Source organism: Aspergillus nidulans, chromosome II (assembly GCF_000011425.1).
Source record: "Aspergillus nidulans FGSC A4 chromosome II".
Taxonomy (NCBI): Eukaryota; Fungi; Ascomycota; class Eurotiomycetes; order Eurotiales; family Aspergillaceae; genus Aspergillus; species Aspergillus nidulans.
This window is the reverse complement of record NC_066258.1, coordinates 3,144,205-3,170,333: the sequence shown is the minus strand read 5'-3', so window position 1 is coordinate 3,170,333 and position 26,129 is coordinate 3,144,205. Positions and strand designations below refer to the sequence as shown.

At 51.7% G+C, this 26,129-nt stretch overlaps 11 protein-coding genes across 11 annotated transcripts, besides 1 other annotated feature; 4 read left to right on the top strand and 7 right to left on the bottom strand.

Moving 5' to 3' along the window:
• Positions 1-26,129: part of a sequence feature (contig 1.61 483..865047(-1)) that runs on past both edges of the window.
• Positions 459-1,994, bottom strand: ANIA_03736 (uncharacterized protein; the record flags this gene model as incomplete). Its single annotated transcript, XM_656248.2, has 2 exons — positions 1,122-1,994; positions 459-989 (listed from the first exon to the last, which is right to left on the bottom strand). The coding sequence occupies exons 1-2, from the start codon at positions 1,671-1,673 to the stop codon at positions 459-461; spliced, it is 1,083 nt and encodes a 360-aa protein (XP_661340.1). The 5' UTR covers positions 1,674-1,994.
• On the top strand, positions 2,221-3,921 carry ANIA_03737 (WD domain protein; the record flags this gene model as incomplete). The annotated part of the gene is made up of 3 exons (XM_656249.2): positions 2,221-2,759; positions 2,815-3,637; positions 3,702-3,921. Exons 1-3 carry the CDS (start codon positions 2,225-2,227, stop codon positions 3,919-3,921), a joined length of 1,578 nt encoding a protein of 525 aa, XP_661341.1. The 5' UTR covers positions 2,221-2,224.
• Positions 4,196-5,094, bottom strand: ANIA_03738 (uncharacterized protein; the record flags this gene model as incomplete). The annotated part of the gene is made up of 2 exons (XM_656250.1): positions 4,196-4,528; positions 4,585-5,094. 2 exons carry the CDS (start codon positions 5,092-5,094, stop codon positions 4,196-4,198), a joined length of 843 nt encoding a protein of 280 aa, XP_661342.1.
• Positions 7,191-9,637, top strand: ANIA_03739 (protein snxA). Its single transcript, XM_050611437.1, has 9 exons — positions 7,191-7,662; positions 7,760-7,812; positions 7,948-7,955; positions 8,008-8,101; positions 8,159-8,287; positions 8,362-8,413; positions 8,525-8,949; positions 9,002-9,155; positions 9,206-9,637. Exons 1-9 carry the CDS (start codon positions 7,263-7,265, stop codon positions 9,343-9,345), a joined length of 1,455 nt encoding a protein of 484 aa, XP_050467466.1. The 5' UTR covers positions 7,191-7,262; the 3' UTR covers positions 9,346-9,637.
• ANIA_03740 (uncharacterized protein) lies at positions 9,638-10,846 on the bottom strand (the record flags this gene model as incomplete). The annotated part of the gene is made up of 2 exons (XM_656252.2): positions 9,638-10,127; positions 10,207-10,846. 2 exons carry the CDS (start codon positions 10,844-10,846, stop codon positions 9,685-9,687), a joined length of 1,083 nt encoding a protein of 360 aa, XP_661344.1. The 3' UTR covers positions 9,638-9,684.
• ANIA_03741 (alcohol dehydrogenase alcB) lies at positions 11,782-13,101 on the top strand (the record flags this gene model as incomplete). Its single annotated transcript, XM_656253.1, has 4 exons — positions 11,782-11,906; positions 12,005-12,053; positions 12,118-12,274; positions 12,329-13,101. 4 exons carry the CDS (start codon positions 11,782-11,784, stop codon positions 13,099-13,101), a joined length of 1,104 nt encoding a protein of 367 aa, XP_661345.1.
• Positions 13,529-15,173, bottom strand: ANIA_03742 (uncharacterized protein; the record flags this gene model as incomplete). Its single annotated transcript, XM_656254.1, has 2 exons — positions 13,529-14,626; positions 14,715-15,173. The coding sequence occupies 2 exons, from the start codon at positions 15,171-15,173 to the stop codon at positions 13,529-13,531; spliced, it is 1,557 nt and encodes a 518-aa protein (XP_661346.1).
• Positions 15,875-19,706, bottom strand: ANIA_03743 (uncharacterized protein; the record flags this gene model as incomplete). The annotated part of the gene is made up of 2 exons (XM_656255.2): positions 15,875-19,376; positions 19,431-19,706. 2 exons carry the CDS (start codon positions 19,704-19,706, stop codon positions 16,044-16,046), a joined length of 3,609 nt encoding a protein of 1,202 aa, XP_661347.1. The 3' UTR covers positions 15,875-16,043.
• Positions 20,291-22,055, bottom strand: ANIA_03744 (mitochondrial 37S ribosomal protein mS29). Its single transcript, XM_656256.2, has 2 exons — positions 21,355-22,055; positions 20,291-21,293 (listed from the first exon to the last, which is right to left on the bottom strand). The coding sequence occupies exons 1-2, from the start codon at positions 21,983-21,985 to the stop codon at positions 20,425-20,427; spliced, it is 1,500 nt and encodes a 499-aa protein (XP_661348.1). The 5' UTR covers positions 21,986-22,055; the 3' UTR covers positions 20,291-20,424.
• ANIA_03745 (ribosome biogenesis protein rrs1) lies at positions 22,307-23,023 on the top strand (the record flags this gene model as incomplete). Its single annotated transcript, XM_656257.1, has 2 exons — positions 22,307-22,362; positions 22,423-23,023. 2 exons carry the CDS (start codon positions 22,307-22,309, stop codon positions 23,021-23,023), a joined length of 657 nt encoding a protein of 218 aa, XP_661349.1.
• Positions 23,926-25,990, bottom strand: ANIA_03746 (putative Rho GTPase activator (Bem2); the record flags this gene model as incomplete). Its single annotated transcript, XM_656258.1, has 4 exons — positions 23,926-24,530; positions 24,613-24,707; positions 24,756-25,413; positions 25,471-25,990. 4 exons carry the CDS (start codon positions 25,988-25,990, stop codon positions 23,926-23,928), a joined length of 1,878 nt encoding a protein of 625 aa, XP_661350.1.

Genomic DNA, 26,129 nt, shown 5'->3' with positions numbered 1-26,129 from the left:
GATCCCAATGCTCTTTATTGTCTCTTTTGGACACTTTGCTGATTGTAGACAGCGAGTGGGTGGCTCTAGATCCTTTCTGTTGTTGTGTAAATAGCCCACGAATTCCCATTGTTGGCATAGACGAAATGAGCATTTGACTTATGGTTAGACAATTTATTTCCAAGGACTCTTTTGCCGCGGTCGGAGTTAGTATTTTCGCTACGCTCATTTCCGGAAAGATAACGTTAGGGTTGACGGAACAGTAAAGATTTATAAAGCCCAAGTCTTTACAAATATCCGAGTAGACAACTCGATAGACTCGTTCTCTTGAAGATAGGTCTTGTACGGCCGGTGACGATATATTTGATATATACTCATTTTACTCTAGTTTCTACATCCTGCCAGATCTAACGCGCGGTAAGTTATGATAGTGAATTTTTTGCAAGATGAAAATACCGTAAAGCCCTTAAGTTCCAGGATTAGAGGTACGGCTTCCAAATCTTCTTTCTCTCCTTGCCTTCGCGATATTGCCTCCTGAACCTCTCAAGCATCCCGTCCTCCCCTAACAATTTACGCATAGCCCTCCGATTATCGGGGAAATCCCACCATGGCTGCTCCGAGGTCTCGCCCGACTGACGCTTCACGAGGTCTTCATTGCGCTCGCGCACGATACCCTCAAGTATATTGATCGTGCCGATGTTGGGCTGCGCACCAGTGACTTCCATCTCGCGGCATAACGCAATGACCTCGGGGAAATCATGCGTGACGCGCCAGTGGAAATAGAGCATGTCATTGAAGAGGCTAGTGGTAAGGCCGAGCGTTGCGGATTCACGGCCAAGGGAGGTGATTGTTGCGCGAAATTCGCTGATGAGATGGGAATCGGGGAAGTGGAGGTTGAGGAGAACAAAGGCCGTGCGTAGGACTTTGGGGTAAATTGCTACCACGACGGGTACGATGGGGACGCAGGCGGGGAATGAAAGCGGCGATGGCGATTCAGTTGCAGTATCAGACTCTGTGGTGGTAGTACGGTCGGCGTCGTGATGTACAGGACTTGCATTATCTGAGCATGTCGCGGATGCAGACGCAGCGCCCTCGTTACTGCTTAGGTGCCGGACCAAAGAGAAGACTTTTTCCTGGCATACCTTCCAGAAGGCCTCGTCTGTCGTGTTTTCAACCGCGGCGTGAAGGGTCGAGTCGATCTTCGCAGTCTCCCGCTCAGCGACTAGTTCAATGGCCCTGGCTAGGGTCAACTCGTTTGTTCGAAGGAGCTCCGCCAGCGCATCATTGGTATCCGGTAAGTGGCGCTCGCTCTCCTGGGTCTGCACGGCATCCCTAGGTAGCTCCCCAAGTCGGGCTTGTTCCCTTGACGCTGCAAATGTATCAAGACTCTGTTCGGCTTCACTTCCGAGCCTTTCTTTGCGCCTTTCCGTTTCCTCCCTCACCGCTCCCGTGGCCTTGTCACTGGCTCTGTGTTCGGGCGGACCTTGTAGATTCCTCACATCCCTCAACACTGCGGCGAATATGGCGGAGATTTCCGCGTTGGTTTCCTCCGGCTTTGCCTGGGCTGACTCTTCCGACGATCCAGGTTCGTGCGCCAACTGTTCTGGGGTCGGTCGCTTCTCAGGGTCAAGCTTTGAAATGAGGCCGGCAAGCGCTCGAGTCTCGTGTGTAGTTAAAGTTGGTTTTCGACCCATCTTATCCGGCCGTTCTTTCTTTCTCCATCGTCCTGCCTGGCTAGCAGGCTTGGCTATGATTTCGGCTTTTCTCCGTAAGAAGCTCCTCCGGGGAGCAGGGGTAGAGGCGGGAGCGGTGAACCGGACTTCTTCGTCTGCGCCATTGCTACTGGATTCTGGAGGTTTATCACTTTCGGCGTGGGTGTGTGGTTCAGCAGAATCAGAGCTGGGGTTATCGGAGGTTGAATAGCTCGAGCCGAGCTGAGGTCGGAGGCGCAATGGACGAGCAAGAGTACGTGTTCGGTAAAGGAAGGGAGCAGGAGAATTGCGAATTGCATGAGCCTGGGCCAGCCAAGTCAAAGCTATGCGATGCTGTAAGTTCATCTTCGGTCCTGTCAATAGTTGGGACCCCGATGGACTTTTTCCTGAAGAACAATTTAGATTCAGTATTTGCACGTGACCACGTGGTTGCCTGTACGCGTTTTTCGCATTTTGACTCTCCGATGACTGAACAACTGGCATCCCACTCAATACATCCTTTCGCAGTCGATTGACTCTTCTACACTGTCACCATGGTTAAGGAGGAACTTTCCGAATTCGAGAAGCAGCGGCTCGCCAATATCGCCGAGCGCGATGCGCTTCTCAAGAAGCTCAGCCTCGACGCGCAGTCGACAGGTGTCTTTACCTCAAATATGCCGAGAGGCACATCTGCGAACCAGTCGAAGCCGAAGAAGAAGCCCGCGCCGAAAGTGAAAAAGGAGGAATCGCTACTTCCTCGTCGTACATCGTCGCGATTAAGAGGCATTGCGGCGGACAGCGAGATTGCGAAACGCAAGGCGGACGAGGAGTATGATCGCAGGCAAGAGGAGGAGAGAGCGAAGAGGGTTCGGAAGTCGGACTCTTTCTCTTTCAATGATATATTTGTGTCGGGCCAAAAACTGTCCGGAGACGCTTTAATCGGCGTGGATGTAGTCACCAAGGGAGTCGCGGTCCCGTACCAACGGACGTTTGGAGAGGAGGACATCAAATCCACGGATGACAAAGACTTGAAGGCGCTGAGAAAAGAGATGAATAGTCTAAGTCTTTGGGAAGCATGGGAGCCTAACCGTATGAACTCTTCCTGCCAGCTTATTAGACAATTGCTGAAGATGGACGAATACAGGCATTAAGATCACCCCTGAGCGAATCTACTCTATGACATTTCACCCGTCAGAAGCAAAGCCGGTAATATTTGCTGGAGATAAAATGGGCCATCTAGGGATCCTCGACGCATCTCAAGAAAAGCCAACATCAGCCGTGAAGAACGAAGACGATGAAGACGATGAAGACGATGACGACCCTGATCCGGTACTTGTTACGCTCAAACCCCATACGCGTACCATCAGCTCGATGACCGTTCACCCTTCAAAGCCCACACATCTCTACACTGCAAGCTATGATAGTTCTATCCGCGAGCTGGACCTCGAGAAGACATCATCAGTTGAAAAGTATGCACCTGAGTCCACGTCAGACGACGTCCCCATCTCCGGCCTCGACATGGCCGCCGGTGACCCCAATACGATTTACTGGACAACCTTGGATGGCGCATTCGGCCGGTACGACATGCGCACAAAGCGACAGAGCTCCGCGACAACCTGGCAATTATCAGAGAAGAAGATCGGTGGTTTCTCCCTATATCAAACACACCCGCACTATGTCGCAACGGCCAGTCTCGACCGCACTATGCGCCTTTGGGATATCCGAAATCTCTCCCATACCGATCCTACGCCTGTCGGCGAACACCAGAGCCGCCTCTCGGTTTCACATGCCGCCTTCAACTGCGTCGGGCAGATCGCAACGTCTTCTTACGATGATACGTTGAAACTGTACGATTTCAGCTCCAAGGGTATCTCGTCCTGGAAGCCGGGACACATACTTGATGAATCGGAAATGAAACCCGATACTATTGTACGGCATAATTGTCAGACGGGCCGATGGGTTACTATGTACGCTCTCTATTTACTCACCAGTACTGAGACCGTGCCACCGTCATGCTAACATCTAATCCAGTCTCCGCCCGCAATGGCAACTCAACCCGCAATCGGCCATTCAGCGATTCTGCATCGGGAACATGAACCGCTTCGTGGACATTTACAGTGGCTCTGGCGATCAACTTGCGCAGCTGGGAGGCGATGGTATTACAGCTGTCCCCGCGGTGGCGGTATTCCACAGAAGCAAGAACTGGGTTGCCGGTGGGACGGCAAGTGGGAAGATTTGTTTATGGATGTAGAGGCGTGGAGAGGCTTCTTTCCCTTCATCATACTGCTCTACGTGGCGATAAACCATGAATTAGGGTTGGCTACTTTATTTTTGTTCAAGCTAATCAGTGCTGGAATTGAGGCATTGCATTAGCTCTAGTGTTAGCCAGAAATGCGAACCATTGCCTAAACGCGAAGACAGAAAATGGATATAATATACAAGCACAGTCCTCAATGCTCAGTCCACTCAAGGTGGTACATACACAGATACATGGATTCCGCCAGCTTTAAGCCGCGGATCTCGGTTTAGATCTTCAACCCCCAACTCCTTCCCAGCCCAACAGCCGTTGACCCCATGAAACCAAGGCATTGCTTCGCACCACTAAGTTTGTCCCCAATGGCCTTGCTATCCTCAACCCGCCGCGTAACGAACGCCTCTGTTGCCGAGAGATCGGGGCTCGAGTCCCGGGTCATTATTACTTCCGCGGATGCGTAAATAGCGCTGACGGAGAGACGTTTCGTGTACCAGGATGCGTCGACCGAGGAGTCGCCAGCTAGGTGGAGTATGTCTGAGGAGAGGGCGTGGAGTTCAGAGAGGGAGAGGGGAATGTTGGAGGGGTAAGACATCAGTGCTAGGGCCTTTTTGCTAGTTGTTAGACTCATTCCTAAAAGATAATGAAAACGGAGAGACGCACGTCCTGCCACTGATGCCGTATATCTTTATTCATGCGCAACCGTTCCATGATCAACGCCTTTGTCTTATCCTCCACAGAAACTGGGCTTGCCGTCGTCAGAAGGCCACTCTGCTCAACCGCTGCACGGAGGAGACCTCGTCGGCTGGCAAGCCAAAAGAGGATGAGATCGAATTCGCCGCGCGGGAGGAGCTGCACCGAGACGTCTAAGAAGCCAGTGTCGCGAGCACCAAGCGTAAGGGCATCCTTGGTGAAGCCGTGAGACGGGACATGCTTCAGAGCCGCAGCGAGAATAGTCGTTTGGGAGTTTGTGTATTCGTGGGGTGGGAGTTCAGGGTGATGGCGGGAGTGGTAAGGACGGTGGGCGTGAAGACGGGATCGGAAAGCGGCGGGTTGACGGCGGTGCGGTTGCTGGGAGACTGCGGTGATTGTTGCCAGAATGGACTTTTGGAGTGAGCAAGAGAAGACCGGGTTACTGCATGCGCGCAGAGGCTGAAGGATTGGACGAGCCATGTTGGTGTGGTGAGGTGTTGGTGGTGGTTGTAAGAGTGTTCCGGGTTCTGAAAAGGGTACCATCGGATGATTAGACGGTTCCTGGGACGGCTCGCCTCTTTCTCTACATATATACTCTGCAAGCACTCAAAACCGATAAACCGCTGAGACACGTACTCGCTTTACAATAGCAGCATTATTATGATCAATACTATATGCCTATTCTTGTATAGTTCAACACCTCGAAGTTGATGATGTAATTCTAGGGTAGAGCTCTAACAAAAAAAAAGATATTGGTAAGACTGGGGTTCGAACCCAGGTGACTCTCGTCAGTGGGGAATTTAATTTAGTGTTAACACTTAAATCCACCGCCTTAACCACTCGGCCATCTTACCAAAATGACACCCTTTTCGGCTATGAATGCCATGATATGGAACATTCTCCTTCTATCCTCATTTCTAACAGATATTTTACTTTGCCTGCAAGCCCAGCTGAATTGACGACAATTGGCTTTATTTCCATGTGTTGATATCTAATGATAGATGTCTTCGTTTGGAGACTATCGGTTGGTTGTTGTCTATGCAGACAGTCAGAGTTGCCTGTCAATGTCCCCTTCATTATTCCAACACAGATTAAGAATCTTATCTGGCAAGCTTTAAACACTCCAATTTCTCCAATTCCGAACCATCCACCTCTTCTCTCCTCTTCTCCTCGCCAATTGGATCTTTCTTTGTTGTGAGTTGCGGGAGGATCAAGATCCCAGACCTTTTCTGGCGTCAAATCAAGCATCGTCATCCGTCTTTCTTGTCTCTCTCCTCCATCATCTCTCTTCTTCCTCCCCTTCTGCCCTTCAGCCTCTCTGTTTGGACACCTCCGACCGCGTCTTCAACATGGGTATGTCTGCATCTTCCCTGTGTGTTTCGTCTTCTTCATTCTTCTGTCTCGCGTCGCATCCATTGTACCTACCTACATATCATACTTTCTGCTCTGTTTACATCTTTTGGTTCCTCCATTCCCCAGCCCATCCCCCCCCCCCCCCCCACCCTCTACTAATTGCTGCCCTCTATTATAATTCTCCCGTCTTATTATTATCCCCCTCCTTCTAAAGGCTTGGCTCCATCGATTCTCATCGAGAGCTGATGTGACGGGGACCTTGGGCTGCATTCGATCCTTCTGCGAATTCCTCTCTTTCTCTCACTCTCTCTGTGCGCGTGTGATTCTCATCATACATACTTTCGCCCACCTGCTCTTGATCATACTATTCCCAGCCCGTCGACTCCAACGCAGCCGGTCACTTTACTGCTGCATCTCGGATTCCCACGGGAACACCAATCACACTTGTGGCGTGCGTTCTTCCGAGCTGTCTGTCAGACACAGCTACACAGCTCGACTGTAGCTGTGCTTTCTTTTTCGCTGCCTTCCCCTCCCTCCCCCTTTCGCTCCCCCGCTATTCTCCTCGTTGCCTCAATTCTTTCTCTTCTCCCTCCTCTCCTCTCCTTGCCTCCCTTCCCGTCCTCTGCTCCGTTTGTGGTGCTGTGCGTGTATTATCCTTACCACTACATTCCTTGTTATTCTTATGGTCATTCTGCGGTCGCTCTGTTGCTCTGTTGTCTCTGTTCGAACGCACTAGACTAGTGGCTTACATTGAAGTGAACTCCAGCCGACGTCTATCGACCATACCAAGTAAGTTACTTCTTTCGTTCTATCCCCTCTCCCCTTGGCATCACTCTTTGTGTGTTTCGTCAATATATTGCGACATATCTCTTCATCCCTCCCCGTTGCTATCAAGGACGCGGCTGGCGACGACTTGGTCAGGGGTGGCGTTACATCGAGTTTCCCATGCCACGCGCACTGGCGGGCAGTGGCCTCGATTAGCGCTTCTCTTCCGCGGTCTCCATGTGCTTCCCCTTTGTTGCAATCGTACAGTTCGGAACCTCTGCGCTAGGGCCGCTTCGGATGCGCCCTATCCCCCGGGTCCTCCTGCACCTCACCATTATGGATCTCCTGCCCCATTCTCAGTCACATGACTTCGACTTCGAAATCGCGCACCCAAGCTTTACGTTGCGCAGATCGAAGTCGCAGATTCGCAGCTTCCAGTCATCCTAGCATCTTCCACACTCGATTCTTTGTCTCTGGTCCTTTCTTTGATTTATCTTCATTCACCTGACCTTTATTGTTTCGCCGTCTTAATGCCTTACGGCGACTACGAGTACGATACTGACCGCGCACAGCGTGAGAGGTCTCGATCCCCTCGTCGTCGATCTCGCAGTCCTCGACGCAGCCGCCGTTCGTATTCGCCGCGCAGTCGATCTCGCAGTCGCGACCGCGACGATTACCGCCGTAGCGATCGCCGTTCTCGCTCTCCTATGAGTGCTGCTCAAGGCCCATCAGGAGGTCATTCAGGCTCGGGATACAGTGGACGCGGTGGTAGTTACCCGCCTCCACCCAGGTCATTTGAGGATCGAGCAGTCGCCAAAGAACAAATGATGCAATCTGTGCGCGAATCGTCCCAACAAGACCGTCGGGTCTATGTTGGAAACCTTTCCTACGATGTCAAGTGGCATCATCTAAAAGATTTTATGAGACAGGGTGAGCAGGGTCATATCGTGCTGGCAGGGCATTTAGTGTTTTATGGGATTGGAATCTGTGGCTGACTTTGGGGGTTTTTTCCGCGCCATTTTTACAGCTGGAGATGTCATCTTCGCCGACGTCTTGCTTCTTCCTAATGGAATGTCGAAGGTGGGCGCCAATGCGTAGCGTGACTGGTTCTTCCTTTCTTTCATTTGTTTCTGGTTTCTTTTCACCCCCGTTGGTTCGATTTGCTTGGACTGTTTGGGTTGACGGGTTGGGCCTGGCTGTCCGGGATCATTGTAGGGATGCGGGTGAGTTATGCACCGTGACTATATCCGGGTGTCGCAAGCTGACCATGCACAGGATTGTGGAATACGCTACAAGGGAGCAAGCGCAAAATGCCGTCAACACGCTCAGCAACCAGAATCTCATGAACCGCCTCGTTTACGTCCGCGAGGTAATTGCCCCTTTTCCAGCTTCGGCTTACGGAAGCTAATTCTCTTCCTACTGTTAGGATCGCGAGCCTGAACCTCGCTTCTCAGGTGGCCCTTCGCGTGGAGACTTTGGTGGCCCCGGCCGTGGTGGCTTCGGAGGCTATGGCGGTGGTCCCGGTGGCGGTGGAAGACAGCTCTACGTCTCAAACGTAAGTCTTTCCATCCCATTGACTATGCATTAATGCCATCTACCGGGCATAATTATTGATGTTGCAATCGATAGCTCCCTTTCAACGTTGGCTGGCAAGATTTGAAGGATCTTTTCCGCCAAGCAGGTAAGACTAGGATGCAGGTCTGATTTTGAACAGCCTTGGCTGCTGCCTGCCATCTCCCTTCCTATTCAAAGCTCAAACTCGACCTGGTATTGACCCTTACGTTTGATGCAGCCCAGCAAGGGACCGTGATTCGTGCCGATGTCCATACCGACGCCTCTGGCCGCCCCAAGGGCTCTGGTATTGTTGCCTTCGAGTCGCCGGACGATGCCCGTAACGCTATCCAACAGTTTAACGGCTATGATTGGCAAGGCCGTACCCTCGAGGTCCGTGAAGACCGGTTTGCCGGCTCAGGACCTGGCATGGGCCGCGGTGGCTATGGTGGCTTTGGCGGCCGTGGTGGCTTTGGTGGTCGTGGAGGTTTTGGCGGCCGTGGCGGCTTCGGCGGTGGCTTCGGCGGCCGTGGAGGTTTTGGCGGTGGTTATGGCGGTCCTCCCAGCGGTCCTGGGTTTGACGCTGGGCCCTCGGTCCCCCCCAACCCATTCACCGATTATGCTACCTCTGGTGGTGAGAAGAGTAACACTATTTATGTCCGCAATGTGAGTATCGCGAATACAGAACAAAGCGGCCTCACCCACTGACATGCAACAGCTACCCTGGTCCACATGCAACGACGATTTGGTTGACCTGTTCTCGACTATCGGGAAGGTGGAGCGCGCCGAAATCCAGTATGAGCCTAACGGCCGCTCTCGTGGCACTGGTGTGGTACAGTTTGATAACGCCGATACGGCAGAGACTTCAATCGGTATTTATCTCTCTTTATTGTGCTTCTAGATTACACTAACATAGCCGCAGCCAAGTTCACGGGTTATCAGTATGGCGGCCGCCCCCTTGGCATCACCTTTGTCAAATACTTGACCCCGGCCCAGGGTCCGGCCGACCCCATGGATGATGCCCAACCTACCGGTGGACTTACCCAGGATCAGATCATGTAATACTAGCGTGTTTCCCTGCTTAGCTTCAAAGGAGCTTGAAAGGTTCAAAATGTCTACAATATGCTACTCTGGCTTTGGGAATTTTGACCAGTCATCGCGATCTGTTCTTGAACTGCTCCACCTGCTTGTTGTTGTTATTTATCCATCTCACTATGCTCATTCATTTCATAATGCTCGCTGTGTTCCGGGTCGACTAACTTGTGTGGTAACTGGGTTATGTATTTGCTTCCATTGATTATTTGATGTCAGCTGCCAGTATACGTAACCTGCCAAGTTTCGGAATCTCTCTCTACTTTTGTTCTCCCTTGTGCTTCTCGGAAAGAGTATATTAGTAGTGAATTAGAGACGAGTGTCTCGAAGGGTTACTCCATAGGCCTTCACAGCAACTTGGCCCCAAATACCCTTTGAATGCTTCTCATCCAACCCTCTCCGCTCCAAGACACTAGTAACAACCCGATTCCAGCGGCTCCAGCTAACAAGGTTTCCACCACCTCCTATGTTGCAGACCGGCCAGTCAGAACCGAACATGATCCTCTCAGGGCCAAAGGCGTCGAAGACAGCATCCGTCCATGGCTGAAGCTTGTCGATCACGGACTCAATATCTGACTCGAAGCCTGGAGAGAGGGGCGGAAGTTCTGAGAACGCGCCCGAGAGCTTCATATATGTTGCCGGATACTGAGCCATGGCTGTGACTTGGGTCTTCCATTGTGTGAAATCGGGGTGTGTTGTGATCGAGTCTTCGGAAGTAGGCTGGAGACGAAGATTTGGTTTACAAAGATGATCTGTATAGTACGTTAAGTCAGCAAATTATCGCAAGGCACCAAATCAAGACTCTGATTCCGACGGCGAGGTTTGACGTACTAATCACAATCGTGACTTTTTTTTGCTCCTCAACGCCCTCGTAAACCCTTCTCATCATCTCAACCGCCTCCTCAAGCTGCCAAATCCCACCCTGCCTCGCATCCACGCCCAAGTCGAAAGTCAAGCCTTTCCTCCCCAACCATTTCAACCCCTCAATGAATGCTGGCTGCAGCATAACCCCCGCTGGTTTATCCTGCACCAAATACCGTACGCCTCGTATCTTACGCCAAACCTCCTCTGATCCTGCTCTCTCCTTCACTAGCGCCATATACTTCTCCAACGCATCCGGTCCTCCAGATACAGGCGCCCACGGGACTATCCCCAGGCAAAGATCGCGATCTTCAGCATTGTGCCCCTCTCCCGGAAGAGGTGTACCGCTTGCGATTCGTGCGAGGAGCGAAACTTCATCGAGGGCATGGGTCCAGCCATGCTTTCCCGTCTCCGACTCTTCGACCGATGAGAGGCGGTCAGTTTCAAGAAATATAAAGCCGCGTAAAGATGTGGAGGATTTCACTGCAGAACGATATTCGTCGACTGAATGTTGAGATGCCAGTGGATTGTCAGGTGTATACCAGGCTAGTGTGGGAAGGTGGGATTCAGGAAATAGATGGATGTGCGAGTCCACAATAGGGAAGGCCATCTTGAGCGGTTACGTGTCCAGAGGTCCAGAAGAGGATTTATTTCTGGTCTAGACATGGTGAAGAAGAACGTCAGGATGCCATGACCATATAAGAGTGAGATATCGGGGGTAAATTCGCGGTTGATCTATATTAGCCGTTGCCGTCGGGTGATTTCAGACCGAACTGGCCATAGGCATTACGGCTTGACATCATTGGCATAGACTTGTTCAAGAAGGTTCATTATATAGTGAGTGACGCTTGGAGTCCAGGGTACTCACTTCGACGCGATATAAAGTCAGACCTTGTCCTAGACATCGTCGCGGTCCTGCTATGGTTCCTCCTCCTGGACCCCGCGTTTTCCCCGCCATCACATCGACAATTCGACACCAAGTTCCGCAGTGTTTCCGTCCCAACCTTGAACCTGTCGGATCCCATTGGCGAAGACCACATTACGAACACTCTCAAGTCAGCTAGTTTACTGTTACGGACTCAAAAGACTATGAAACGCGTCTTATTTGTCTACCGTAACCGAGGCTGTTCCACCACGGCACCTCCTCGGCCGCCGGCGCCCCTCACGCTGCCTCGAGACTGATTGGATGAATCATGATACCACGTTCCATGAATGCGATATTCTAGCTTAGCTGCGTCATGCTGAAACTTCGCTCTCTCAGACTCCTGCTTTGGGCTGGCCTAAGGCCCACTGCTCTCTCCTCCTTGGATCAGCCACTCTCCCCTCCCTGCGGAGATGCCCTTTCCCCTCATTTTCATATCAGCAATCAGACTACCTGACTGCTTCTAAGGTTATGGTCAGGCTAGAGATGATAGTCGACTTGGCGTTACGTTGCTCTGGTCTGGGATAGCCATATAAAGAGAGGCTTGTCCTTCCTCTACTTCTTTCACCTTCCCACATTTATCTTATCAACGATACAAGAGAAGCCCCGCGAAATCTGTCAGAATGGCTGCTCCTGAAATCCCCAAGAAGCAAAAGGCTGTCATCTACGACAACCCCGGTACCGTCTCTACCAAGGTCGTCGAGCTGGATGTACCTGAGCCCGGCGACAATGAAGTCCTGATCAATCTGTGCGTGCCCTGGATATACCTGTTACCTTGGAGGAATGGGATATCCAAGCCGAGTCGAGTACTGGCATGTACCAATTACTAACGTTATAACATTGTAGCACTCATTCCGGCGTTTGCCACTCAGATTTTGGTATTATGACCAACACGGTAGGCACTTAGTTCCTGTCCTGGAGTCTCATCAAGGGCGAACGCATGCTAATGGATGATACAGTGGAAGATACTACCCTTCCCTACTCAGCCCGGACAAGTCGGTGGCCATGAAGGCGTTGGCAAAGTGGTGAAGCTCGGCGCGGGCGCTGAAGCATCAGGATTGAAGATCGGGGACAGAGTCGGTGTTAAGTGGATTTCCAGCGCCTGTGGGCAGTGCCGTACGTACATACACCTTAGACGCATTTTAACCAAAACTTGCTAACAACGCAAAGCTCCATGCCAGGACGGCGCCGACGGCCTCTGCTTCAACCAAAAGGTATCAGGTTACTACACCCCTGGCACATTCCAGCAATACGTGCTCGGTCCTGCGCAATACGTTACCCCAATTCCCGATGGCCTCCCATCAGCCGAAGCGGCGCCCCTTCTCTGTGCCGGTGTCACAGTCTACGCTTCTCTTAAGCGCAGTAAAGCCCAACCAGGTCAATGGATCGTCATCTCCGGCGCTGGCGGCGGCCTTGGCCACTTAGCCGTCCAGATCGCAGCCAAGGGCATGGGCCTGCGTGTGATTGGCGTTGACCACGGGAGTAAAGAAGAGCTCGTCAAGGCGTCAGGCGCCGAGCACTTCGTGGATATCACCAAGTTCCCAACGGGCGATAAATTCGAGGCCATCTCCTCGCACGTCAAATCGCTTACAACGAAGGGTCTTGGTGCGCATGCTGTCATAGTTTGCACGGCGTCCAATATTGCTTACGCTCAGTCTTTGCTCTTCCTCCGGTACAACGGAACGATGGTCTGCGTGGGTATCCCCGAGAACGAGCCGCAGGCTATCGCAAGTGCGTACCCAGGCCTGTTTATCCAGAAGCATGTGCATGTCACTGGGTCGGCTGTCGGAAATAGGAACGAGGCGATTGAGACTATGGAGTTTGCGGCGAGGGGTGTCATTAAGGCGCACTTCCGGGAGGAGAAGATGGAGGCCTTGACTGAAATTTTCAAAGAGATGGAGGAGGGGAAGTTGCAGGGGCGGGTGGTGCTTGATCTTTCTTAGTAGCTCTTAGCTTGGATGCCCTGCATGGCCTGACTTGTTATGTTTATTTCAATGTTAACTTCTCTTGAAATATGCTCTTGTTAGTCAACCCGTTGTCTTGTTCGAGCCCATAGCCGTTGTGCCTAGCTTAGGTCCAGGAAAAAGGCTCAACCTTAGCTGCGCAGTATATGCAGGCAGTATATGGGCCGTTTACTATATACTGAGTCTGGAACATTGGTTAAGGTATGTCAATTCGGTCAAAACCAATCACATGTCTAACGGTCTTGTATTATTCAGTCATTAAGTGGGCAGCGAAGAAATAACCCATGAGTTCTCTAAGCATTGTATCTTATGCACATGCAGGGTATCGGCATAGAAGCACGATCAGGTGCGCAGAATGATTGATCTACAGCAACTGCCAATTCAGCGATATGCAGAGTAGCAAGTTTCATCTAACCCTCTTTCTCTCGCTCTCATCTCTCTCACCACTCCGTTTCCTAGTGATCCCAAATCCCATATCCGTCCCCCCCTCGGCAACACGAACAATCGCCACCAATTTCATAATGAACCCTCTCGGGGCCCGATTCACCTCAACCCTCGCTAACACCGCACTTAACCTCTCCCGGAACGGATACAGAACTTCTCCTGATAAATCCGCCAACGCATCGAGGACAAAGTGACCTTCCTCCTCCTCCTCATCCGCAGATCCAATAAGTTGGTGGTATAGGTTGCGCGAGTCCTCGTCGTCTTCGCTGTGCGCAGACCAGTTGGCGTTGGCTGGCAGAAACGAGACGCAGCCGTACGGATTGCCGGCTAAAGCGTCTTTATTGCGTGTGGAAATGTCTTCGAGGATGGCTATGAGTGCTTTAGCAGCGCCCTGGAGGCCGTGAGGGGCGCGAACGTGGATATTTTTGTGGATTTTGAGAATGTTGGACCTTAGGGTATGGACGACTGCAGCCATACTCAACGCTTTGCCTTTATCTTCAGTTTCATAAGGTCCTCCTAGTGTTTGGCAATACGTATCGAACTCGGAGAGAATGCTCCTCGATCTCGCGAGCATTTTATCGAAGTAAATCGCCGCACAGGCCCCCTGCGGCATAGCTTTACAGAGACTCGTGAAGACGTTGTCGTCGTGTACGGCGAGCTGGAAGATGGTTGCTTCCATATCTCCCTGCACCACGCATTGCTCCGGTGATCTCTTTTTCTTCGGCGACAAGCAATTACATTCCGTATCTTCTGGCTCAGAATCAGACTCGACGGGTTCAACTCGAAACTCTTCCGGAAGAATCTCTGTGCTGAATGCGGATAAAATATCGCGTACCCTCTGTGTCCGACTCATGCCGCCTTCTTCGACTTCTGAGCAGACATACGGCCAGTCATAATGCTCTGCGAGGCCTTCTAGGGTTGTTATGGACTGGTTGGAAAGGAGCTGCTCAATGCGCGGGAAACCCTGCGCATGCCCGTCGCTCGAGAGGACGATCTTTGGAGGAGCATAGGGAGAAGGAGAGTGCGAATGAAATTGAGCCCGGACTTGGTCCAGAAGCCACTATAGGCCATATCAGACTCATTAGCGAGCCAGATCTTTAACAAGAAACGAGCCCTGACTTGCTCGCCGGATGCGAAATAAGACTCACAAAGATATGCTGACAAGCGACAGCATCTCTTCCCCGGAAAGCGGCGCAGGTGCACGTATAACCATCACCATTGCCATATCCGCTCGTAACGACATCATTCACTTCACCCGAAAAGTTCATCTGAGTCTTGCCCCAACCCAACAGCGGAATCCGCACGCGCGCCGTCTCTGCAAAAACAAACTCGTAGCCCGCCCTTTTCCTCTCACAAAACAGCACCTCATAGGCTGTCGTTAAGCCAAGGAGCGCCCTAGCCTCCGTCTCATGATCAAAGCCCGAACCGCAAAGGTCATACAAGAGGCCCGATGAGGCCTTGACAGCGGCCATGTCCGTCATGTTCGACGACTCTGCTCGTCCTAGCCCTTGCCCTCGCCCACCTCCACCATCCGATGCAGCCTTCGGCTCTATTTCTGAAGATCCTTGAATCGAAAGAGCGGAAAACTGCCCCGTAGGCGTGGACATTGAGGAGATCCGAGCTTTGCTTTGCTTTGGGTTGTGCCGCTAATAATGCGTAGCTTATTTGAGGGTGCCCGGACGGCTCCAGCGTACCAGGGCCAGGAATAAAATACCAGAGAAAGAAGGGTACGTTGTAAGGTTTTGTGAATGATATTCCCGAAGCCGGTCAGGAACAGACAACGCAGGGACAAAACCAGAAATGCGGCCATGGTGCGTGCTGATGGAGATATAAATGAGTCGAATCTTCCTCGTCTTCAACCCCAGCTGCTTCCTCGCCGCAGCTTCTGTTCGTACTCAAGAATCATGCGGCACTATCGAGAGCTGAACACAACAGCGCCATTGATGCTTATTGACAAGCTGAGAGGCACGGCTCGTCTTGTGTGGTTTCTGGTGACAGCGGCGTTTGTCTTTGTGCCGCTTGACGACATTTTGCTGGAAAAAGCCAGAAGTAATTACGCACAGTTGAGTTGCCGAAAGGAGAATGAATTCTTAAAAAGTTGAAGATGTGGAAAGAAATTGAGGCCGCAGCAGGGCGCACTCGAGGCAGTCTTGTAATCAATAGTAGTGTGGAATGGTGGAAAAGTCCGTCTTTCGCTTGAGCTCTACCGCAAGTTTGCTGCGGCACAGGCGGCGCAGTTTGTTAACTTCGTTTTTGACCTCTGCACTAAGATATTGGTTTTGTGCTGTCGCAAGTCCACTGGTTCATATAGAACGAGAATATTAATAGATTAATCATTGTGTCGACTATAAGGTATGCCCTAACGATCTATACGGGGACAGAGACAAAAAACGTAAGAAAGACAAGTGCATCGCCAAAGGTAAAGGGTATAAGAACATAAGAAATTCGTGAGTCATAAGCTACACAACCTTGAGAAATCATTCCTTCGCCACCACAGACGCCGAGCGCTGCCTTGCCGCATTGCGTTTCTTTGCGTCGTCCAACGCCTTGCGCAGCCGCTCCCGATGCTCTGGGTCTGTCTCCAGCTTCCTCGCCGCTATGCCCAACGTACTAGCAGGCCGAACAGCAGGAGTAGGTAGCGAAATGTCATAAAGTTGGCTGGCAGGAATGACATCCGCAGGAACTGGCATGTCAGGGAAAGGCGTTTTCCCTAGCGTGCGCAGGGCGTCGTTAATGGCGACCGCGATCTTGGCAGGTCCGACGCTAAAGCTCTGTAATTTGGTACGGACATTATCCTGGATCTTGGCATCTTCTTTCTTCTTCTCAGCCTCAAGCTGGCGGAACACCTCCGGCTCTGCGTTGGAATAACGCGCCTCGGCCACGGAGACGCTATAGTCTGCGTTGTTGAGAGCCGAGTCGGCAACGCCGAAGCTGTGGAGAATGGACTCGGAGTCTTTGCGAAGGTACTCTACTAGGCTGTGGACGGATTTGAGGATCTGCTCAACTTCTGCCTCTGGGAGGCTGGATGAGCGGATGGCGGTGTCGTTGACCTGAGTCACTTTGGCTGATAGCTCGTCGAGTAGACTCTGGTTCTCTCCTAGCCCGCGCATGATGGCATCGTCGAATAAGTCCATGAGCTTGTTAGCCCGCTCATCACGAGCACGCGCGGCTTCCAGGATATTCTGTTTCTCCATTTGATCAAACTCGTTGTCTAGTTTCTTCAACGCCGCAGAATCACCCATAAAAACGAGAGGCCGTCTCTCAGCTTTCTGTCGCCGGCGCTCGCGGTCCAGAGCAATCTCCAACCGCTTGTGGTGTCTCATTTCGAGTCTGTGGTGGATCTCGTTCACGATCTTCATTGTGTGAGATATGCTGTGCTTGCCTGCGCCTTCTTGCTTGTTGTTGTTCTCGCGGTCCAGCTGGCTGAGCGCAGAGTCATAATGAACTTGAAGGGCAGATATCTCTTCCTCCAACCGCTTATCCAATGGCCCGTAAACATTGGAAATAAAATCCTCAAGTTCCTTTCGTTCCTCCTCAAGCTGGGTGCGGGCCTCTGTTTGTCGGAACTCTTCCTCCAGGATGTTGATATCCGCATAGCCAATTTCCTTTTCATTAAATAGCGCATCAATATGACTCTCTGACTCCTCTTGTCTTTTAATGCGCTCCTGTTCTAGGCTCTCTTTGCGAGCCTTGCTGGCCATCTCCCAGTTTCGACCTGTCTCACGGACAAAACTAAAGTCGTTAGGATACTTCTCAAGGTCTTGCCTAACTGTAGTATGCCACAGGCTTTCCGACTTTTTATAAGCCGGGGTCGAAATAATAGTGCGCAATTCTTCAAGCGGATTAGGTGGTTTCCCCTGCCGGAGAGATGGTGGCAGCGGCGGAATTGAGGTCTGGGAAGGCTTCGTGCGATAGTTGACGCTCTTTTCTCTGATTAACCCGACGAAGGTTTCATCTAGATCATTTTGGATAGATGCCCCGGATGTAGCCCGCTTCCGGTTACCTTCAGTTGATGGTGCCGTGTCCGCCATTACACGTCCGCTTTCTGCCCCCGCCTGCCGCAACGCAGAGTAAGCTTGATACGCGGGGCGGTCAATCTGTAGTTTGTCGGAGCCTCTCTGAGGTCCTTCGGTGTATCGGAATGGCGTGTAGATCCGCTGCGGGGGATTTGTTGTGAGGGGAGAGTACACTGGATTGTTAGGCGGTACCGAGGTAGAGCGCAAGCTATGGGCTGCCACTGCGTGGCTTGCGGTGTACTTAGGGCCCCCTGGGTTAGACGCTGACCTATGGAGTGCTGCCGACTGAGGGGTATGAAGCCTGGGAAGGATAGGACGCCCGCCTGGACTATAGCTGCCATCTTCTACATCGTCAATATTTGGCGCAGAGTGGTTCTCTTCAGTTTCTACTGGTATCAACCCTGATTCGTCTGGAGTGGTTGTCGGCTTATTATTTGGTTCCTTCGCTGGGGTTTGAGCATCAGCCGATTGCTGAGGAGCCTCTGCAGCAGCGGTGGTCTCATGCTCGATACTGTAGAGAATTTCACGCAGCTTCGTTTCTTTGGCCATAAATGTTGTGAAGATCTTAAAGCGCTCCTCGTCAGAATCAGCAACAGCTTCTTTTCGCAACATCGCCACATAGCGTTCCAAAGAGGACTGCGACCAGGAATCAAGATCTTCGTAGCGATCGACCTGCCTAGATGGCGGCCGAGGGGATTCTGTCGCCGCCCTCGCCGATTCATTGACAGCATCTTTCGTTTTATCCACTAAGTCGACGCGAGTTTCATTTCCAGGTGCTGTAGGTTCTGGCTGTTTTGTTGGGACGGATTCCACAAGACTTGAAGTCATATGAGGAGAAACTGGTGCTTGTTCAACTTTGGGACTTTGCTGTACCGGCGATGGCTTGTCATCCGCCGAGATTGGCATATTCCATGCCTCGATAACACCGTCAATATTTTCGGAGCTCGCAACGAGAGAGTCCGTGGTATAATCTGATCCAATTGTGTCCATCCTAACTGGTTGAGCGGGCGGCGGAAAATCATGCCGAGTCCCTGGGCTAGTAGGTGATTGAGTCGAGTAATTCTGGGATGCCTCGCTCACTGTTGGTTTTCTATAGTCCAGGTCCGAAAATGACGGTGTTGGCGAATGGCCGCTTCCAGTCATGCCTGTAGTACCACCTCCATGACTCGGACTCAAATCATGCGTCGCATTTGCTGGTGCGTCTATTCTTGGTCTGAAAGCAGCTACATCATCAATTTCACCTGCGGTAGGAGAGAGATGCTCCCAATCAGAAGGGCCACCTGATCCCAACACGGAAGGACCAGCTTTCGGAGGCACAGGCGGAGCAGCTATTGGAGACTGTGACGCAGGTCCTTCCGGCGAAAAGGACGCCGCTGGCCGGACATCTACGTCCTGTTGAAAGCTGGGCGCTGGAAGGGCTGAAGTAGGGCCTGGATAACTGGCGCCAGTACTTAGAGGGTGATATTGACTCGGGGTAATATTGGGATACGATGGTGGTGGCGGCTGGTTCCAAGCTTGCTGAGTCTGTGATACCACTGGCACTGATAGTGCAGGATTGTGATAACTAGACGTGTCAACCGTGACCGGCGGTGGAGGTGGGGGAGGTGGGGGAGGTGGTAAAGAGGTCGCAGGTTGCTGAGGCGCATAAGTAGGATTTGATGCCCATTGCTGGTGATAATCCCCCGATGACACCCCTCCTCCATAACTCGGAATTGAAGACTGGTGGTAATCTGCGGGCGTTACGGTCGGTGACTGGGTATTTGACGGCTGACCAGAGGTACTGGAAGGCCGCGGCTATGATAGCGTTTTAGCAACAGAACTGTACATTGTACATGAATCCAAGCTCACCGGCAGCGGAGGAGGAGGCGAATGCATATAATTTTGTCTGTTGTAATTCACACCCCATGTCGCCGTATTAACGCCCGCAAAGCCAGTAATCGGACTGTAATTAGGACTTGGGCCGTAGTTACCAGTGGCTGGGTTATAGGACGGAGGTGGCGGCGGTGGTGGTGGTGGGCTCGCAACTGGACGACCTGATGGTCTCGGGGGTGCCGCCGGGACTCTCCATTCCGGGGTAGGGGTGGCAGACGTCGGTGGTCGGTGAGAATGATGTGAGCTGGGCATCGTCTCAAGATGAGCTCTCGAAGCGCTGAAAGCGCTGGAGCCTTTGATGACGTTTAGGGGAGCTCTGTTGAGGCAGTGCGGGGAAGAAGAACTGGATCGCTAAGCGACAGCGATGAAGGACTGACGTTTGGAAGCTTTTCCGTGTGAAAGCAGCTTATTAGTGCAAACACAGCCCCTCGAGGCTTCGTACGACCCGGGTTGTCTCGAAAGCAGGTGGAAAAAGAAGTAGAAGTGGCTGCTCTAGCAGAGGGATGATGGGTTGAGGCTTAGCGGGTCAAGCTGGTCGTTTCTTGTACTCTCCACTCCAAGACCTCCTGCTGATCTTAGTCTTTGTTAGTCAGGCGCATTAGTTAGTTCACTACTGACAGCTGGGTCTACACTAAATTTCTCTCTATTATAATATGCTGGCATCGCCTCTTGAGTCGTGCACATGTCATGGATGGATGACTGGCGTCACATGAGACACTGTTTAATGCCCAACATGACTTATGCCATCCAGAATAATCCATGCAGGATAAGCTGCGGCTTTATAGAGACACGTTTGGTTTAGACAGAATTCCCATTTCATTATATGCATACAAAACATACACTCGAAAACAAACAGTAAAGTACAGGTAGATACAGGAATCTAACTCGCAGCATATGGAGAGCAGAGACCCAGACCAAGGAGGAAAAGAGAAGAGCATTCAGACCACCTGCTCTCTGAAAGGGACTTTATCTATGCAGCCACCCGCAGCCGCCTGCCCAGTTTCTCGAGCTCACCGATCACGCCGCCGCCAGCCAGCGTCCACTTCTCACTAGCCGATTCGTTGCTGACCGTCTCCCGAAGTAGACCGCTGCGTGCGAAGTATTCCAGGTAGCCGCGAGCTTCGTCTTTGGTCAACCCACCAAGTTCCTGCACGTCCAGCATACCCTCCTTAGCAGCTGTAGGTTTCGGCGAGTTGAATGCCTCGAGGACGCGCGGGTCCGGGTTGCTATATGGTCGCGGAGTAGGGAATTCAGAAGACGAGGGGTCTACTCCAGCGTGGCGTGCTGCAACTTGCTTGAGCGCGACATCGAAGGCGTAAATGGACGGGCTGTTGGAGCTAGACGTGGCATAGAGGAGGGCTCCACCATTGGGAAGGGTAGACTTTCCTTTGCCAGGCATCAACAGGTTCAGGAAGTGTCGCACAAAGACAAAGTCGTGCGCGTGGATAGGCTCGTGTTTGGCGTTGCGGTACGCGGAGTTTTGCATCCAGTGATCCAGACCGTCAACGGTCACGAGCGTAGGGGGGCGAGGTCTGAAGTTCTTTTCGAGGCCTGGCACCGCAGATGTTGCTGTAAGTTCTGCCCAAAGAGCCTTGAAAACAGGCCACGCGTTCGCCTGGTCCTGAATGCCAAGTTTCGCAAGGTCTTCCAACGTCATGCCGGGCTTAACCGCTGAAAGAGCAGGGTGATGTTGAGAAATATGGAGCGCGGAGAGGACCTTCTGATTAGCAGTGACAGTGCGAGATAGCAACGCTGCCGTTACCGCGTTTTGCACGTATGCGTTGGGCTCCTCTTCAGACAGGGGCGCATAGCTAGTGGTTCCAGTAACTAAATCCCGTGCTAATGATTCAATCAGCAACGATTCATCTGGAATGAAATCTAGAAAGATGTATGAGCTCACCTTCCGGCACAGTAATAACTACCCACTCCTTCGTGAATCCCATCGCCATTGCCTGTAACAGATGGACGCTTTTCCCCGTCTTTCTCTGTCCGGTGATAATCTTCTTCACAACAGTTCTACTGCCTGCAGCCTCACCAGAGATGTTATCAAACAACCGGCCCATCTCCAAGGTCTCCCGTCTCAGAACTGTCCCTGGACGGCGGAAGATCGACCAACCCTGACTGGTCTTGAACGCCTGTACAGCACGCAATTGATCGATCATCGGCACGGGAAGGGCGAGGACTTGGCCACGAAGACGCGAATCCACCATCGTTTCGCCGTTGAGCTCCTGCATACCTTCGACCTCGAGAGCATTCGGGTTGCTCAGAATGATCCGCTTGCGGAGGGCTTTGCGCTCTCCGACGGCGGGGGGGCGTGACTTCTCCATCGGTTTCTTCTTCTTGATCTTGACAGCTGCTCCAACACGATATTTGGGACCCTCATGTCCTGAGACTTTAGGTTTCTGAACTGCCCGGTGGAGAGCGGTGGATGTGTGAAATGCCGCTCGAGATACTGCTGTGGTTGGTGGTAAAACGGCGCGAGGTCCCTGGCGAAGCCGCGTCAGGCATCCTGAGCAAAAGGAGGAAGCCATTATGATGCGATACACCGGCGCGACGGCCAGTGTTATTTGATAATGTTGACGAAACGGCGATTGTGGACGCTGGACCGGGGGTACGCCGCAAGACCGGGAGAGAACTGAAGGTCAGAGCACATTTTTGGTCGTTCCTCAAGATTCTGTATACGGTTAGCGTCGCTGCCGCTTTTTGGAGGCGGTCTAGGTGCGGGAACCACAGCCAGCAAAAGCAGCGCTCCTAAATTATCTCCGAACTTTTTTTCTGTTTTCCCGCCTTTGATAATCTGCAACATTGACATTTTCATTACTGCACTGTAACCATACGGTTCCTAGATAATTATGGCAAACTCAGAGACAGAGGCCAAGTCGACCATCAAACCCAAGCCCGAGAGACTGTGAGTTCAACCCTGCCGAAATAAATTTCATAATACATCCGCTCACATAAAGCATCACAGCCCTATCACTGTCTCGAAGCCTACACCATACACGTTCGACCTCGGCCACCTTCTTGCTAACGATCCGAATCCTCTCGAGCTCCCAAAATCAGAGCCTCTTAATGCATCACTAAAAGCCACCGCCCGTGACGGCGTACAAAGCCTCCTCAACCAGCTCCTAACTACCTGCCCCATCACCTCCTCGCAACAGGGCGTCCTCCTTACTCTCCCTGCCCCCTCGACGATTCTTCCACGACACAAGCCTCTTCCGACACCCAAGCCTCCCACCAAGTGGGAGCTGTTCGCTCGCAAGAAGGGCATTGGCAAGTACAGTAACAAGCCCGGGGCTGCTCTGGCGGATAAGGAGCGTCGCAAGAAGCTGGTTTATGATGAGGAGTCGGGCGAGTGGGTACCAAGATGGGGATACAAGGGGAAGAATAAGGATGATGATCAGTGGCTGGTTGAGGTAAAGGAGAAGGATTGGAAGAAGGAGGAGGAGGCCGCGGCAAAGGGCAGCTCGATTCGTGGTATGTCGCGTGCTGAGCGCAAGGAAAGGATACGCCGCAATGAGAGAAAGATGAGGGCGAATGAGCGGAATTCCCGGAAGTCCGGAGGGAAATAATGGTTCTGGTGAATTTTTCGCATCAAGTTAAAACTTCCGCTTGGGAATTATGATATCTGGTGTGCTGGATTTGTCTGGGCGTCTGGAGTGGTATCAGGTTCTGAATTTATACGTTGTCCTGATTTTAGGGCTAAAAGCAATATTATCTCCACATATGAGCATGAGTGGCCGTGGACCATGAGTGTATCTCTTACTCCTACAAGCACTTCAACTATCCTTACACGACCATTGTGCATTGCAGCTTAAAAACCTCCAAAGAAGGGTGAAGAGAATTGTCCAAACAAAAGTGGATTGAATGCTATAAATTACCGCGACATGGCTTCAAGGGGAGATGATAGGCTGGGTTCGGCGGCTCCGAAACGCATACATGCAGCTATAAGAAAACAGTGTGCGAGATATCCGACAGCCAACGCTCAAGGCAGGCAAGCAAAAAACTCTAAAGGAGAGGAATGGAAACGAAACAGAACCATAAGGTAGATAGTACGAAAGAGAAACAATCTTTACAGCCAAAATGAGCTCAGAAACAACTGACCAACGAATAACCGACTCCAAACGCGCCAGGCATGCAATCTCGAGGATTAGGAAAACACAAGCTGCAACATAACGAGAAAGCTGCTTGAGAACTGACGGGATGCAAACATAGGCAAACCCTATGGGTAAAACGTCCGCAAAAAAATAGCAAAAAATTATCACACGAGACGTTAATGTACAATCTCGAATCTCAACATGGTAATTGATCCACGATTCCTGCCGAGGATCTTGTACGGCGCAACCTCGACACCGAAACAAAGAATAATGAAGGATAGGCCAGCCTATCGGTTTCCGACACCGACTGCTTTGCCAGGGTGTCCAACTTGCAGAAACGAAGTCTGCTATGTCGTGAACAGACGCATGCATCGCGCCTATATTTGAATCGGAGAAAGAGGGGGCCCGAGCTCAGGGAGCTGAGATATGCTCCTTGTATGTGAGGTGTCAATTTTTCGGGGCTTCTTCTTATGGTTTTTTGGCGTCTCTGGACGAGAAGGGGCTTCATAAGTGCTGCTTTGGCTGCTACCCGAAGACACTGCTCTCTCATCGGCAATGAACGCTTGCACTTCCTTCTCTTCAGGTGCTTTTTCTTTCTCATCCATTTCCTTTTCGCGCTGAAGCCACTCTTTCTCTGTCCAGCAACCTTGCCAGCAATTCTTCCAGTCGCATACCAGAAATTGAAAACAGAATGCATCTATTTTCATGCAGGGTTGGAAGCAAATGCAAAGGTTGCGGTAATCCATTTTGTTTTGGTCGACGTATGAGTGGAGAAGGTTGAGGTGGCAGGTTATAGCGAAGAGAAGGTAGTAATGATAAGGGGGCAATTTGGAGAGTTCATCCTTGAGCATTTGCGGAGCGGTGGTAGCACCCTCGCATTTTTCAGCGATCATGGCTTGAGTCTCTTTCGGGAATAGTTCATCGGGTAATTCACGAAGCCAGGCTTTGAAGAGCGAGCCAATGGTGTTGATGTCATACAAATCTGGTTCATCAAAAAGGCTTATGTCGAGTTCTGCGGGTTTGGTGAGCACATGGCCGGATTAGGATAGGAACGTGGCACTCACCTGTATCAAAGCGTCTCTGCCAGTGCTTCACTTCTTTGCCACTCCCCGGCACACGATAGAGGCCTTCCTCCTCGCAACCCTTGAAATTGAGGTAACTGGTCTCAAGTCAGTAATAAGAGCTTCATCGCATCTTCTAGACTCACTCTATGCAACGGTACGGCAGGGCAGGCATCCAGAACTCAGTCTTATCCCTGCAGTCTTCGAGTCGCTTGGCAATGCGTGTCCGGCGTGCTTGCTCGATCAGCGGCAGATTTATCACAGAGCAAACGTAATTATCATCTGCCACTAGCTCACGCTCATTCGTACTTCCACTTCTCGTGATCTTACCAAAGAACCCTTTTCCAGCCTTTCCTAATCGATCCGCTGCTCCGCTGGAAGATTGCTTAAGATTGTTAAATATGGCAGCTGAAGCACCTGACACTTGGCTCAGTGATGCCGACGGTACCAGTGTCCCCTTCCGTACCGTCGAGCTGTTGCCAAATTCCGTAGGCCGTTCGGCAGCGGGAGTCCGGATTGTACCGTTTGCGGTGCCTTTCACACCACGCTCCTGACGGAGTTTCGCGGATTCTTGCGTATCTGGCTTGCAATTTTCTTCGAGTTTCAGAAGGCTGGTGGACGGACGCCTATTCGGTGCTCGGCCCATGGCAGAGTCGTCCAACCTGATCGACCGGGAGCGCGATAGAAGATTGGCGAAACGCGGCTTCGTCTTCTTAAGCGTGTTGAACCCTTCCAACTCCGTACCCACCTTTTTGAGCTCTGTCGCCTGAGTCTGAGAAGTCTTTTCGTCGGAAGGGTTGCCGTCTTGGCAAGGATTAGCTCTGAACAATTTCAGACACCCAAGGCTCAACTGGGACTTACCTTTTTCTTGTTGGGCGATCGTTGCCGGGAGATCGGGAGACGATTCGTAAAGCTTCGACGTTATCTTTGTCCTGCGATCCCTGGAGCTGCCACGGCTTTTCGGTTTCTCTGCATAATTCTCCGAACTGTCCGACCTCTGTGCATGATGCGAGTATTTTGGTGCCTTAAGACTGGCGAAGAAAGACCGCGAGGGGTCGCGAGAGTGCTTGGGGGACTCTCTAGGTGATGGCGGGTACTGTGGTATAGCCGTGAAGCCTGGGGTTGGTGGTTCCGTGGCCGCACCCGGGGAGGTAGGGAAGGCAGGGCTATCGGAGGTCTGGTTTGAGTCTTGCGTGACGGGTCGTATTGTGGCCCCTCTGAAGAACTGTGAACTGGAGGAAGACTTGGGAGAGTGCGGCGTCAAGGGGCTGAGACCATCGGAGCTCTGGGCACCAGGTGATAGTGGTGAGTTCTTCGCACCCGCCTGCAAGGTGGATGGACTCAGATCCAAATTCGGAATGATTGAGTGTCTCGAAGGCATTTTAGCGATCGCTAGTGTGGAAGTATTGGTCGGTGGCAGACAGTTCGAATTGATCGCGGATATCCAGTGCGAATAAAGGGATCAACTTCAGAGGAATGGTTAAACAAGATCAGCCTATTCAAAAAAACAGTCAGCAGGA